Source organism: Muntiacus reevesi, chromosome 2, assembly GCF_963930625.1.
Source record: "Muntiacus reevesi chromosome 2, mMunRee1.1, whole genome shotgun sequence".
Taxonomy (NCBI): Eukaryota; Metazoa; Chordata; class Mammalia; order Artiodactyla; family Cervidae; genus Muntiacus; species Muntiacus reevesi.
Window position 1 is genome coordinate 259,339,498 of NC_089250.1, and position 16,322 is coordinate 259,355,819.

Consider the following 16,322-nt stretch of genomic DNA (forward strand, 5'->3'; position numbering starts at 1 on the left):
GGTTTCAACCTTTGGGCTTCAGTGTTTGTCTTCGCATCACCCAGTTTTAGCAAGAATTCTGTCAAGTCAGTTTAGCTCACATTCTTGATATCAGATCACTCTCAGTATTTAAATTCCTCATCCACCCCGATGGTATGTGATCACTCTGACCTTCCCTCAGCAAGAATTCTATTAGTCAACCTAGCAAGAATTCCCCCACCCCTTATGTCTCCTCTTTGTAATTTTCCATAAACTGACCACCCCGCAACCCTAACTTGCTCCTTGTCTATAAATCCTCTCTTGCTATATTTGGAATTGAGCCGGTTCTATACTGAAGTCTTTCTCCTATGGCAATAGTTCCTGAATTAAACAAAAAACAAAAAACAAAAAAACAAGGCCCTTCAATTAGCACTCAGTTCTTGTTTTCTTTAACATCACTCACAGGTTCACATTCTTGGCCTCTTGACTGTGGATAGTTTTCTTAAAGCTGGGGCCTAAATAAAGTTGTTGAGGTTTGTCATAGCTTTCCTTCCAAAGAGTCTTTTAATTTCATGGCTTCAGTTACTGTCCGCGGTGACACAGGAGCTTTGACAAACCTAGAGAGCATATTAAAAAGCAGAGACATCACTTTGCCAACAAAGGTCTGTATAATCAAAGCTGTGGTTTTTCCAGTAGTCATGTTTGGATGTGAGTTGGATCATAAAGAAGGCTGAGTGCCGAAGAATTGATGCTTTCAAATTGTTGTGCTGAGGAAGGCTCTTGAGAATCTCTTGGACTGCAAGGAGATCAAACCAGTCAGTCCTAAAGGAAATCAACCCTGAATATTCCTGGGAAGGACATGCTGAAGCTGAAGCTCCAATACTTTAGCCATATCGTGCGAAGAGACAACTCATTAGAAAAGACCCTGATGCTGGGAAAGACTGAAGGCAAAAGAAGAGGGCAACAGAGGATGAGATGGTTAGATAGCATCACCAACTTAATGTACATGAATTTGAACAAATTCTGGGAGATAGTGAAGGACAGGGAGGGTCAGCATGCTGCAGTCCATGGGGTCACAAAGAGCTGGACACGACTTAGTGACTGAAAAGAACAACAAATTAAAGTTGTAGAGTGAAAACTTAGGAACAACAATAAAAGAAACCCCAGAGTTCCTGGCTACTACAATATAAATGGCTTTGATACAAGCGAGCATCTTCCTACAACTGGAATATAATTACTCTCTGTGGCTGTGATCACATTAGCAGCAAGTAGAGAAGGGATATGGGCTTCCCAGGTGGCACAGTGGTAAAGAATTTGCCTGCCAACGCAGAAGACGCCAGGGTTGCAGCTTCCATCCCTGGCTTGGGAAGATCCCCTGGGGTAGGAAATGGCAACCCAATCCAGTATTCTTGCCTGGAAAATGCCATGGGCAGAGGAGACTGGTGGGGCACAGTCAGTTCATGTGGTCGCAAAGAGTCTGACACGACTGAGTGACTGAACGGGTGCGGACACACAGACACACACAGACACACACACAAACACACGATATAGAAATAAGGATAACACCAACCATGCCCTGGCCGGGGTGAGAGGTTGGGCAGGGATGAGAGAACAACTGGACCTGGAGACAGACAGACAGACACACACACACACACAGGACACACACAGACTCCTCTCCCACGGACTCAACTCTAAAGACAAGCCCAGAAACAAAGTTCCACCGCCAATTATCGGAAAACCTCTGCGGATCTCTGGGCCAAGAACACAGTTACGGAAACGTCATGGCCAAAGTCAGCCACAGTCACATCCACCTCCCATTCCCACATCCACAATCACTCTCCCATACTTGGCGTGACAGATCCACAATCTGTCACACAATGACCCACAATCACGGGGCATGCTTTAGAATACACAAGCTCACTACACGGACAGAACACGTCCCCCCGTGGAGCGCAAGCCCAAAAGTGTGCAGCGACAGCCACACAAAAATCGCCACACCTGAGCACTCAGTAAGTCACGGACGCGCGCAGCTTCAGCATTCCCTCACACACAGTCGCCCAGGGTCACTTAAATGCCCATTCACGGTATCCCAGGTTATCACACAGTTCTGTGGGTACTCGGACCTGTGGCCGTGGCCTCTTGTAGTGCAGCCATGTTGTCGGGGCGTGCCTCGGGGTCCTCTGGGAAATGTAGTTCATTCAGCAAGGAGGTCGAGGCGCAAAGCGTCTGGGACTTGTGGTCCTCAGGGTTGAAATGGCAAGCTGAGTCGCTAGTCTAGTTCCTTGCAGCTAGATGTTTCCTCAGCCGATCCCGGGGTCCCGTGAGCGTCAGTCCGCGTCCCGCTCCGCCCCGCGGGGGATTCTGGGAGGCGACGTCGCGGGTCTCGGGTCTCTGGGCGGGTTTCCAGAGCCAGGGACGCCGGGAGGTGAGTCGGGCCTGGCTGGCGCGAGAGCCAGAGATCAGGGCCGGACTTGGGGTGGACCGGCAGGGCTCGGGATGGGGACCAGGCAGGCGCCTCTGGGGAGACTGTGCGTCACCTTGTATGGCTGTGTGACAGTGTGTGTGTGTGTGTGTGTGTGTGTGTGTGTGTGTGTGTGTTTGTGAACTTCTGTGTCACACGGTATGGTTGAACGCGACTGTGACCATCTGTCTCTAGCATAAAACTGAGTCTGTGTTTCTGTGTGACTGTCTCTGCAGGTGTAATTGTGTTATATGTGTATGGGTTTGTGAGAGACTGCAGGTGTGACATTTTGTGTGTGTGTGTGTGTCGCTGTGTGGATGTGTGTGTGACTGTTTGACCACTTGTCCCTGTGGATGTAACTGCGTTTGAAGGTGTGGTTATGTACCCATGATCCTCAGTCTGTGCAGGCATAATTTTGTATGAGTAATTGTGGCAGGATGTGTGACCTTGTGTGGTATGTCACTGTGTATGAGATTGTGTGTGACTGTCTCTCTGTTGGAATAATTGTGTATCATCTCTCTTTGTGTTAATGCCACTGTGTGTGTATGTGACATTATGTTTGCGATTGTGTGGCCATGTTTGTATGAGTATGATTGGGAGAGAATTTGTTTATGTAGGTCAGACCTAGTATGTGATTGTGAGACACGGAAAGATTAAAATTGCTCACCCACCTTCACACAGTTACTAAGTGACAGAACTGGGACTTTAGCCCAAGCTATTTAGCTCCAGAGTCTTTGCTTTTAATTTTTCAACTCTGTTGATCTTTTCCACATTGTGAGAGTGAAAAATGGGGGCCCTGGGTTCTGAGGGTGTTGGAGAGGATTGTCTGTGGTCTTGGCCCAGGACCTTCTGGACATGGAACTTAATTTGGATCTCTTCCTTCTGTATCCTTGTGAGTCACAGAATGGTGGTCTAAAGACAGTGTAGTGAGACCATCCTCACATTGGCTGCCTTTGGGGGAGAAAAGCCCAACCTTCCTGTCTTTAGGCCATTAATTTTGAGATTTTAAGTTTGTTTATGTCAAAACTCTTCCATGTTTAGTGCTGTGAGAGACTTTTTTTCTCACATACTAAGTGAACTCTAAGTTTTTGGTTCTGACTTTTTAATAAAGAAAGATGTTCTCATTTCCTTTTCAAATATGTGTGTAAAATCTAAATGGCAACAAGGGTGGCACTTCTCTGTGCCAGGAGTTGGCTCAGGCATTTTAACAATGAGGAAAGGTTCTGGCAGTTGGATGGATTTGCCCAAGGTCATCTAGCCAGGGAGGAAAGGACTAGAGAGTCATTGTGTGCCCGGGGACTATATAAAGCCCAAATCTTTTCCATCACCTTCTTTCAGAGACTGATGGTTCTTTCAAACCTGAAAAATATTCGTGAGGCACAGCTATTTGAAACAGAAATTTAAAAGATGTTTCTTTTATGCAGATGCTACTTGGAGCTCCCCGATTCTGAAAAGACTGTTGATTTTCTTCTCAGGTTGCAAAGGCTTTTGTGGACAATTTCAGGCTGCATTGCACTAAGGAAATAAATATTTTTCTTGGAGATTGAGTTGACTAGTGCAGAGTAGCCCAGAATTAGGGGGTTGTATATCTTAAATTCTAAGTCAAACACAACTGTCTTTGTTTTCAGAGTGAAGAAATGTTGGCTCTGAGAAGACAAGGAACTTGTTTCAGGCTGTGCAATTTCTTATTGGTTTGGTGTTGAAATTTGGCATGTTTACCTCAGGCTGAATTTCTGTGGAGAAATTAAGGTAACATCTTCCACCTCCAAATATGCTTCTCTAAAAAAACACATAGCACTGATTTCTCAGGTTATGTTGATTATTTCCCATGCAAACACTCTAGTCTCTTGAAAGAGAATCAGCTTTTTTTTTTTTTTTTTTAAATATTTATTGTTGCTGTTGTACAGTCACTAAGTAATGTCTCACTACTTGCGACCCCATGAGCTGCAGCACACCAGGCTTCCCTGTGTCCTTGACTAACTCCTGAAGTTTGCTCAAACTCATGTCTGTTGATTCAGTGGTGCCATCCCACCACCTCGTCCTCTGTCGCCCGTTTCTCCTTCTGCTCTCAATCTTTCCTAGCATCAGTGTCTTTTCCAGTGAGTCAGCTGTTCACATCAGGTGGCCAAAGTCTTGGAGCGTCAGCTTCGGCATCAGTCCTTTCAATGAGTATTCAGGGTTGATTTTCTTGCAATCCATTGGACTCTCAGAGTCTTAATATTTATTTTGTTTATTTATTTGGCTGGGCCAAGTTGTAGTTGTGGCATGTGGGATCTAGTTCCCTGGCAGAGATCGAACTCAGGCCCCCTACATTGGAAGTCAGAGTCTTAGCCACTTGACCATCAGGGAAGTCTGGAGGACAAGTTTTTGAGTCACACTTCAGTTTGACTCTTATGAATTTGAGTAAGCTGTCTAAGCTTTTTGAACCTCAGATTCACTTGATGGTAAAATGGGGATAATAATACCTACCTTTGCAGTTTTGTGACGATTAAATAAGATAATGACATATACAATATGTGTAACATTGCTATTTATATTACGGGAGCCACACTGAGGTTTATTTATTTGTTTATCAAATCTGTTTTGAGCACTTGCAGTGGTTCTGGCATTATTCTAGCCCTGGAGATACACAGAGACTTCCCTGGTGGCTCAGACAGTAAAGAATCTGCCTGCAATGTGGGATACCTGGGTTCGATCCCTGGGTTGGGAAGATCCCCTGGAGGAGGGCATGGCAACCCACTCCAGCATTCTTGCCTGGAGAATCCCCATGGACAGAGGTGCCTGGCAGGCTACAGTCCATGGGGTCACAAAGAACTGAGCAGCTAAGCAACTGAGCAGTTAAGCACAGCACAGAGATACACAGTGAACCCAATAAATCCTGGCTGTCTTAAATCTTGTACTATTATTTGGGAAGACAACAGAAGAAAAAGAAAGTAACATGTCCAGTAATGTTAAATGCTAAGAAGAAAAAGAAATCAAGATAAGGAAAAATAGTAACTGGGAAGGAGATTCTTTTTAGGTAAAATAGGGAGTTCCCTTCAATGTGATGCAAAGACTGGTTCATATAAGGAAACTAGGGACCATAAAGGGGCAGAAAACCTCTCTGTGAGTCTCAGATCAGCAGCATAGGGCTGCTGTTCCATTGTTGTTGTTGTTGTTGTTCTTATAACTCCCCCTTTTCAGGACTTTTTTCTCCAAAAGAGAAAATTGAAGAAGGAAGGAAGAATGGCTGTTGGACTGTGTAAAGCCATGTCCCAGGTAAGTTGATGTTTTCACTTTGTTTTCAGAAATTCCATGTCATTTTTTAGGACTTTGGAGAGTCCCAGGTGGTCCGGTGAGCACTCTCTTCACTTCTCCCTCTCCACTGTTTGTTCAGATAATCCTTCTACAAAACATTTTTTATCTTTTTTTTTTTTAAACTCAGTGTTGTGCTGAAATGTATAATGGAACAGAACATTTCATCTTTAGATGGATTGTGATTTGTTGTGTTGGAATGAAAGGATGGAGTGTGATTATCAAGTGCCCCCCCCTTTTTTTTTAATCAAGTGCCCTTTTAACTAGGGAGGTCAAGGGTTTTTTCGTTGTTGTTTTTTGGGTTTGTTTTTTTTTTTTTTGGAAGTGACACTTAAGTAAAGAGAAACTCAGTGAACATAGGGAGGAAGTTTTGTTGAGATCTGGGAAAGAGCTTTAAAAGTAGAAGGTGCGATGGGGTGGGGCAGGAGGGAAGTCCCAAAAGGGAGGAGATATATGTATACAAGTAGCTGATTCACTTCATTGTACAGCAGAAACTAAAAAAGTATTGTAAAGCAATTAAGTTCCAATTAAAAAAAGACAAAAAATGGTAGAAGAATTAGCAAGTACAAAGTTACTGTGGTGGGAGCATGTTTGATGTATTTCAGGGATAGCAATAAGCCAGTATCATCAGAGGAGAATATGCACTGTGAGATTAGAGAAATAGCTGGGGACCAAATTAAGCAGGCTCCTGAAAGTCATGACCAGAGCTTTGATTTTTGTTCTAAGGGTGAAGGACAACCACTAGAGTGTTGGTGATATGATCTGATTTATATTTTAAAAGGAAGGAAAATCAAAAGCAAGGAAGTAAGAGTGGAAGCTTGGATCACGGTGGTGGCATTGGAGCTTGTGAGATTCTGGGTATCTATTGGAGATAGGAAATATGGCATTTGATCAGGGTTTGGTTGTGGAGTGTGAGAGAAAGAAAGAAATCATGAATGACTACAAAGATTCTTGACCTGGGCAATTGTGTATATGGTCATGCTATTTACTGAGATGGGAACATGGGCTGGGATGAGATAAGAATCAAGATTTGAGTTCCAGATAAATTAGACTTGTTAGATATCCAAGTGGAGTATTGGTTATATATCTAGAGTTTAGGACTGGAGATGTGAATTTGAGAGTCATTAATGTATTTAGTGTATTTAAGGGCTTTCCCAGTGGCTCAGTGGTATAAGAATCCACCTGCAATGCAGAGAGACACAGGAGAAGATCCCTTGGAGGAGGGCATGGCAACTGATTCCAGTATTCTTGCTGGGAAAATCCCATGGACAGAGGAGCCTAGCAGGCTACAGTCCATGAGGTCGTGGAGTTGAACATGACTGAACTGACTGAACACAGTGTAGTTAAAGCTATGGGACAGGTTGAGATTATCTTGAGGGTAGGTTGTCATGAATATAGGTAAGAAAGAGGTCTAGGAAGTGAGCTTAGGGCATTCAAAGACTGACAAAAGGCTGAGAAGAAGAGGAGGAACCAGCAAAAGAGACTGAGAAGGACTGATGTAGAAGGAAACCCAAAAGAGTATGTGGGTCCTGGGAGTCAAGAGGAGAAAGCATTTCAAAGAAGAGATGATCAACTGAGTTAAATTCTTCTGATAGAGATGGAGGAAGATGCTTGGACTGTTTGGAAGTACTTGGTAAACAAAAAATTTTTTCTTTTTCTTTTTTTTGTCCATAACATATAGTATGTGGAATCTTAGTTCTTTGACCAGGGATTAAACTCACACCCCCTGCATTGGAAACATGGAGTCTTAACTACTGCACTGTTCGGAAAGTCTAAAGAATTCTTTTTTTTCTTTTTTTTAATTTCAGGGTTTGGTGACCTTCAGGGATGTAGCTCTGAATTTTTCCCAAGAGGAATGGGAATGGCTGGACTCATCTCAGAAGGATTTGTACAGAGATGTCATGTTGGAGAACTACAGGAACTTGGTATGGCTTGGTAAGGATGTATACCCCCATAATTCACATCTTTCCTATGAGGTGTATTAGGTTCCTCCATTGGGAATATCTAGGGCATCTGAAATGCTTAGCTGGATTTCTACTTCTTGTTCCCAGGAAATTATTTGAAGTATTTTCACAGAGTTATAAATGTAGTTCCTTTTGCTACTGAATGATGGTTTGGGATAGCAACATGAGTATGTCGTGGGAATTTTTAAAATTGCAAATCACGGTGTCCCATTATAGACCTACAGTGTCTGGGAATAGCCCCAATAGTCTGGTTTTAATGAGCCCTCCAAATGGTTCTAATGCTCATTAATATTTGAGAACCATTGTGATTTCTGATTTGGTAGTGTCTGGGTTGGGGCAGCCTAAGAATTTGCATTTGTTTGGTTTCAAGACAATGGTTCTTTTCTGCTCTAATACTTTGAGAATTGCTGCTATGACAGAAGCTTTGTGTTTCTCATCCTCCTTACAAGCTTCTTTCTATTCTCTGGCCCTTTCTCTAATATTCTTTCTTGCCTAGTGACCAAGGGATTGAGTCACTGGAACAGCAATAGCAAGTGGATTTGTTTATCTATCTGTCATTCTCTTGCTTGTTCTCATTTTTCTTCCCCTGTAAATAGGACTCTCCATTTCTAAGCCCAACATGATCTCCTTATTGGAACAAGGGAAGGAACCTTGGATGGTGGAGAGAGAGATGTCGGATGGTCAACATGCAGGTGAGTGACAGGGGACTGGGCAGGGAGGGCTGTTGTAAGGTGGCAGCCAATGAGGTCATGAAAAGACTGCCCTGCCCTTGAGGAGGCTGCCCTGGCCATCAGGGGATTGTTCCTGCGCTATTTCTGTCAAGTTATACTCTCAAGGATGTGCGCATGCGTGGTAAGTCACTTCAGTCATGTCTGATTCTTTGTGACCCTGTGGACTGTAGCCTGCCAGGCTCCTCTGTCCATGGGATTCTCCAAGCAAGAATTCTGGAGTGGGTTGACGTGCTCTCCTCCAGGGGATCTTCCCCACCCAGGAATCAAACCCACGTCTCTTGCAGTTCAGCTGAATTCTTTACCACTGAGCCACTGGCGACCCTCTACCTCTACCTAAACCCTGAATCTTCTTCCTTTACACTTCTTCTTTCCCCTTTATGGACAGAATTATATTCATTTTCAGATTTCTTTTTTTTTTTTTCACTTCTAGATTTCTTTATAGAGTTTTTATCAATGTTACACATGCACATTAGTTGAAGAGACAAGGATTCGCATCTAAGTATCCACTTACATGCAGATTTTTTCAATAAATACTACACAATCTGAGATTGGTTGAATCCATGGATGCTGAACTGCAGATTTGGAGGGCTGACTGTAAAGTTATGCCCCTAGCCCCTGCATTGTTCATGGGTCAGCTGTATAGGAAATCACTCCATATTAGCTCTTGGAGACCTTCTTCATTTTTCTAATGGTTGCAGAATACCCCCTTATGTGGATATTATGGTAATTTATTCAATACTATCTAGTATGTGGACATTTAGGATGTTTGCAATAGTTTACAATTACAAACAATGCTGCAATAACTAACCTTGTACATATGTATTTTCCTGTTGTTGAAGTGTTATTTTCAGGGTTGTTTCTTAGATGTGAGATTTCTAAGTAAGTGGATATGTAGTATTAGGAATTGCCAAATTCCTCCCCAAAAAAGTTGTACCAGCTTGCTTTCTGTATTAGTTTCTTATGGCTTCTGTAACAAATTACCATAAATTTGGTGGCTGAAAACAACACAGATTTATTATCTTTTAGCTCTGGAGGTCAGAAGTTGAAAATGGATCTTGCAGGGCTAAAATCAAAACATTAGCAGCCTGCTTTACTTCTGAAGGCCCTTGGGGAGAATCTGTTTCTTGCCTTTTTTATGCTTTCTTTAGGGCCTTTACCCATCTTTTTATTTTCAACTGTGTAAAATCACTTTGATTTAAACATGGGGTTTTCAGGCAGTATAGAATTGAGTTTTACTTTGGGAACCAGTCTGGATATCATTTCAATTTAATAAGTGAAAGTCCAGCTACATTTTTGATATGTTTAGGCTTAATTCTGTGTATTATTTTATATTTTCTGATTTTTACAGTTTTTAAAAAAGACTTTCGCTTGTCTGTTTTCCTAGCCTTTTTTTGGTCATGTAATACTGTAGTTTTTATAATAATTAGTTTTTTCTTTTGATCTGGTGTTTACCTTCATGTTTCTTTAAACAGTGTTTAAAGAAAAACATAAAGAGACCTTCATGTTTCTTTAAACAGTGTTTATTCCTTCTATTACTTGATTGGTCAGCTTTAAAAATTAGCCTTTGATTTTTTTTTTACATTTTACAGATGAAAAAGGTAAGCTATCCTTCCTTCCTAAAAGGCTTCTTTGATAGGTCAATTGGTAAAGAAGCTGCCTGCAATGCAGGAGACCCTGGTTTGATTCCTAGGTCGGGAAGATCCACTGGAGAAGGGATAGGCTAGCCATTCTAGTATTCTTGGGCATCCGTTGTGACTCAGCTGGTAAAGAATCTGCCTGCAATGCGGAAGACCCTGGCTTGATCCCTGGGTTGGAAAGATACCCTGGAGAAGGGAAAGGGTACCCACTCCAGAATTCTGGCCTGGAGAATTCCATGGACTGTATAGTCCATGGGGTTGCAAAGAGATGGACATGACTGAGCAACTTTCACTTTACAGATGAGTCAAAAAGTAGCCTTATTTATATTCCTCACCTTCTCTTCCCAAATTTTGTTAGTTGTATGCTTTTTACATTGTCCAGGCATATTATATTTACATGTTCTGGTGGCTCAGATGGTAAATAATCTGCTGGCAGTGCAGAAGATCCAGGTTCAATCCCTGGGTTAGGAAGATCCTCTGAAGAAGGAAATGGCAACCCACTCTAGGATTCTTGCCTGGAGAATTCCATGGGCAGAGGAGCCTGGCAGTTTACAGTCCATGGGGTCTCAAAGAGTCAAAGATGACTGAGCAACTAACACTTTCACTTTCTTTCACTTATTTTTCTGTCAAATTTACCCTAACTTTTCCTTTTGTTTTATTTCTGTAGCTGAATATATTTAGTGTTTTCCACTAGGTTCTTTTGTTGAAGTTTCTTTGGACATCTCTTGATTGACTGAAATCTGTTCTTTAGCAATTTCCTCAAAAAGAATTCATCCAAATGATGTCCCCTGAGCTCTACCTTGTTCATAGTTGACCATTCTTTTCTTAAGTTTCTTTTAGTGTCTTGGTATTGAATGTTGTTACAAAGAATCCTGGTGTCAGCTTGATATTTCCCCTTTTGTATAAGTACCTTTATATTTTGTTCTGATCTCTTAGAAGTTTCTTTCATTTTAAAGTCATTTTAGTGGGGCATGTTTCAGTCTTGACAATTTTGGGTCACTTTTTCCTAGTAGGATATTCTCTTTCAGGATGGAGATTTGAGTTTTTATTTCAGGAAATATTTTTTTATTTTTTATTGATGAATTAAAAAACATGAAAGTATAGAAAATAATATAATAATATAGTAAAGGGTTTCCTGATGAACAATTTTTGTATTTCTCAATTGCTTACTTGGTTATCTGTATTATTCATTTAATATACTACCTGATTCAATTTTTGGTATTTAAGAATCTTGCCTTTTATCTATGAGACTGGTCTGATATAAGAACAGTGAAATAGGTCAGTGTAACAATAAAGAAATTTTTAAAATACACCCATGTATATATGAGAATTTGGTATTTGATAAAAATAGCTTTTCAAGTTAGTGGTACAAAAAGATTTTTGTAAAAGTTAAGGATAATATTTGCATAATATTGGATTTTGGAAAAATCTTTCTTAAAATGACCGCAAAGCCAGACTATAATGAAAAGACTGGGAGATTTGAGTTCAAACTTTATCAGAAGCATTATAAATGAAGATGACATGTGACAATAAAAAGTGATGATTTGAGGGAGAAAAATACTTATAAAGTCTTACCACCTTATTTATAATGACTTCTATAAACCACTTAAAAGAAGATGCCAGTATAATTATTATTTTTTTATATTAAACTTTTAATTTTATTTTATTTTTCATTTATTTTTATTAGTTGGAGGCTAATTACTTTACAATATTGTAGTGGTTTTTGCCATACATTGACATGAATCAGCCATGGATTTACATGTGTTCCCCATCCTGATCCCCCCTCCCACCTCCCTCCCCATCCAATCCCTCTGGGTCTTCTCAGTGCACCAGCCCTGAGCACTTGTCTCATGCATCCAACTTGGGCTGGTGATCTGTTTCACCCTTGATAGTATACTTGTTCCAATGCTATTCTCCAGTATAATTAAAATATATGCAAAAATATATAAAAGGTACAAAAATGTATATGAAAATGCTCAATTTTCAGAGACTTGCAAATTAACACAATAATGAGGTACTCTTTACTTGTAGGGGCAAAGATTTTTAGAATGATGTTAGCCAGTGTGAATCAGTTTGAAGACATGTATTTCATGTTGCTGACAGGAATGTAAATTGATTTAAAAAAAAAAAGTCAGAACCACTACTTTCTCTCATCTTTCCCTCAAGTAAATTCTTTAATTCCTTCTATAATGATTTTCTTTCTCCTTGCAAAGGTGAAAAGGAGACATTTGCTTTCTTGATATTTTTCAGACTGGGAGTCTTGGTATGAGATCAAGGCATTATCTCCAAAGTGGTACACTGATGAAGAGGAAATATCGCAGGGGGTGATAACCAAAAGACTTACAAGTTATAGCCTTGAATGCTCCAGTTTCAGAGAAGCCTGGAAATATGAGGCTGAATTTGAGCAGCATCAAGGAAATCAGGAGAGGCATTTCAGGCAAGTGGCAACTCTTAAGGAAATCTCTGCTGTGAAAAGAGACAGTGAATATAATCATTCTGAGAGAAACATTTTCTTGAAGTCAGTACTTTTAACACAACAGAGAGTTCCCCCAGTAGAGCAAGTACATAAATTTGATATTTTTAACAAAATGTTTCCCCCAAATTCAGTTCTAATTGAACATAAAAGACTGAGTGCCGAGAAGGAATCTTTGATAGGCAATGAATGTGAAGAATTCAGCCAGAGCACATACCTTAGTAAAGATGTAGAAATTTCTCCTGGGGAGAAATCTTATGAAAGTAATGATTTTTCAAATCTCTTAAGTTTCCACTCATTACTTAGTCAACATCAAGCAACTCATTTTGGAAAATCACCCCATGGATATGATGAGTATGGCGATGCCTTTAACTGTTACTCGTATTTTACTCAACCTCAGAGAATTCACAGTAGAGAGAAACCATATGCATGCAATGACTGTGGCAAGGGCTTCAGCCATGACTTTTTTCTCAGTGAGCATCAGAGAACTCATGTTGGGGAGAAACCATATGAATGTAAGGAATGTAACAAAGCTTTCCGACAGAGTGCACACCTTGCTCAACATCAGAGAATCCACACTGGAGAGAAACCCTTTGCATGCAATGAATGTGGGAAGGCCTTTAGCCGTTATGCCTTCCTTGTTGAACATCAGAGAATTCACACAGGAGAGAAACCATATGAATGTAAGGAATGTAACAAAGCCTTCCGACAGAGTGCACACCTTAATCAACATCAGAGAATTCACACTGGAGAGAAACCCTATGAATGTAATCAATGTGGAAAAGCCTTCAGCAGACGCATAGCCCTTACTCTGCATCAAAGAATTCATACAGGAGAGAAACCCTTTAAATGTAACGAATGTGGGAAGACCTTTGGCTATCGCTCACACCTTAATCAACATCAGAGAATTCACACCGGTGAAAAGCCCTATGAGTGCATCAAATGTGGGAAGTTTTTTAGGACTGACTCACAACTTAATCGACATCATAGAATTCATACTGGAGAGAGGCCTTTTGAATGCAGTAAATGTGGGAAAGCCTTCAGTGATGCTTTAGTTCTAATTCATCATAAAAGAAGTCATGCAGGAGAGAAACCCTATGAATGTAACAAATGTGGGAAGGCCTTCAGTTGTGGCTCATACCTTAATCAACATCAGAGAATTCATACTGGAGAGAAACCCTACGAATGCAATGAGTGTGGGAAGGCTTTCCATCAGGTCTTGTCCCTTAGGCTACACCAGAGAATTCATGCCGGAGAAAAACCCTATAACTGTAATGAATGTGGGAACAATTTTAGCCGTGCTTCAACACTTAGACGACATCAGAAAATTCATAATAGAAAAACTCTCTGATTATGTGTAATAAGAAAACATGTAATCACCATTTGGTCCTTATTAAATAAATATCAATGAATTCTTCAGTTAGTAACTCTACTAATATGAATGTAGTAAATATGGAAAAGTCTCCAGTTCACAAGCATCCCTTATTTGAAATAACCTGAGTAGTAGCCATCTATTACTTTGGGATCTGTCATATGCCGCATTTGAGACTTAACTCATCCTCAGTGCATATCATTCCGATGAAATTATTTAATCAGGGAGAGCAGTGATCTATTATTTTTCTCAACCTAACTAGAAATGAGGGGTTTTCAGATGCCCTATCTAGACCAGTAGAGCCCTAGGAAGATACTGTTATGGGTAATGAAAAAAGATCTTTTCTTTCTGTGCACCTCCCCCCCACTGGAATGGCAAATGTCGAGGATTTGATAAAAATTCACCAGTAGCCTTTCTGTTACCACAACAGCATCTTCATATTTCTGTCTATTATCTCCAATCCCAAGATAAATCCAATACAAAGGAATTGGAGATAATAGACAGAAATATGAGGATGTTGTTTGATCTGGATCCAGTCATGTCTGAAACCTACACCATGTTTGACACTTTCATTTTTGTGATCCAATAAATTTTCTCTTTTTTTGCTTCAGTTAATTTGATTTGAGTTTTTGCCTCTTGGAATTAGAGTCCTAACGTGTATATCCCATGTTTGCTACACATGTGAAAAGGCCTTAAATCTTTTATATGGCATAATTATTTATCCTGAGGAGAGCCCTCATAACAAGTACATGAACGTTAAATACACACCCTTGGTAAAGCTGAAAGAATTATGTTTTATTTGTTGATAAAAAACTAATCTAGTATTTGTTTGTTTCACACTAAGAATTTTTAAAAATTCACGTAATAAAACTTATTACCAGGCTTTCTCCTAGGTAATTAAAATCATTTGTGGCAGGGACTTGCTATAGACCTTTAGAGGAGCATTGGGGGACTTCCCTGGTGGTCCAGTGGATGAGAGTCCACTTTCTAATACAGAGAACGTGTATTTGATCCCTAGCTGAGGAACTAAGATCCCACATGCCATGAGATAACTAAGTCAGCATACCTCAACTGGAGAGCCTGTATGCTGCAACTACGAAACCCATGCCTCTGGAGCCTGTGCACCACAACGAAAGATCCTGCATGTCACAATAAAAATTAAAAAAAAATTTTTTTTTATATTTTTGGCTATATTGGGTCTTCATTGCTGTGTGAGGGCTTTCTCTAGTTGCAGTGAGTGGGGGCTACACTTTGTTGAGGTGCTCGGGCTTATTGTGATGACCTCTCTTATTGCCGAGCACAGGCTCTAGTTGTGTGGGCTTCAGTAGTTGTGGCTCACAGGCTCAGTAGTTGTGGCACAGGGGCTTAGTCACTCTGAGGCGTGTGGAATCTTCTTGGAGCAGGGATGGAACCCATGTCCCCTGCGTTGGCAGGTGAATTCATTGTTGTTGTTTTTGGGCAGGAGAATTTTTATCCACTGCACCAGCAAGGAACTCCAATGAAATATTTTTGAAAAATAAAGATTAGCCAGCTAAGAGAACAGTGGATCTTTCAGTTTAATGAATGTCTCTTCATCTTACAGGGATTATTTGATTTTCTACTTTCAGCCTGGATTTAAACATTATATGATAGAATATAATAAGATAGAATTGTAAATGAAGTCTTCTTTTGTAGGTGGGTTGTAAACTTGGTTTAAGAAGCTTATGGGTAACTTATTTGAAGCTGGAGATATTAGGTAAGACATTGCTGACGGAAAGAATGAGGCATTGTCAACTAATGGTTAAAGTAAAGCAGTTGGAGCCTAAAATTTTTAGAGTGTGAATCATTTCTATTTAGAGTAACGAGGAACAGAAAGGGTGGGGAATATATTCCTGTTTTATCTGAGTGGATATATGAAGGTAAACTTTGATATGGAGACCTTGCCACTTTGAACAGTTAGAACCAGGTAGATTCTTGGGCATTGTCTGGAGAGATCTGTAAAAATAGATCAGGAAAATGAATTATGAAGAAGTGAGAGATTCACATGTGTATGTATATGCATGGAGTGAAACAACTATTAATGCAATAATTTAATAGTCAATTTATAATCAGTTCGGTTCAGTTTAGTCTCTCAGTCGTGTGCGACTCTTTGCAACCCCATGAACCACAGCACACCAGGCCTCCCTGCCATCACCAACTCCTGGAGTCCACCCAAACCCATGTCCATTGTGTCAATAATACCATCTAACCATCTCATCCTCTGTCATCCCCTTCTCCTCCTGCCCTCAATCTTTCCCAGCATCAGGGTCTTTTCAAATGTCAACTCTGCATCAGGAGGCCAAAGTATTGGAGTTTCAGCTTCAACATCAGTCCCTTCAATGAACACCCAGGACTGATCTCCTTTAGGATGGACTGGTTGGATCTCCTTGCAGTCCAGGGGACTCTCAAGAGTC

General features: G+C 40.6%; 1 protein-coding gene across 4 annotated transcripts; it reads left to right on the forward strand.

Annotated features, from left to right (window-relative positions):
* Positions 1 to 2,214: 2,214 nt before the first annotated feature.
* Positions 2,215 to 14,894, forward strand: ZNF527 (zinc finger protein 527). 4 transcript variants are annotated; one of them, XM_065925848.1, is made up of 6 exons: positions 2,215 to 2,383; positions 4,048 to 4,168; positions 5,603 to 5,677; positions 7,522 to 7,638; positions 8,274 to 8,369; positions 12,296 to 14,894. In XM_065925848.1, the coding sequence occupies exons 4-6, from the start codon at positions 7,569 to 7,571 to the stop codon at positions 13,867 to 13,869; spliced, it is 1,740 nt and encodes a 579-aa protein (XP_065781920.1). In that variant the 5' UTR covers positions 2,215 to 2,383; positions 4,048 to 4,168; positions 5,603 to 5,677; positions 7,522 to 7,568; the 3' UTR covers positions 13,870 to 14,894. The 4 variants fall into 4 exon arrangements, with proteins under 4 accessions (XP_065781920.1, XP_065781918.1, XP_065781922.1 ...); XM_065925846.1 differs by having other exon boundaries at positions 7,522 to 7,648; positions 12,296 to 14,893; XM_065925847.1 differs by lacking the exon at positions 2,215 to 2,383 and adding an exon at positions 2,565 to 3,311 and having other exon boundaries at positions 7,522 to 7,648; positions 12,296 to 14,893.
* Positions 14,895 to 16,322: the final 1,428 nt, after the last annotated feature.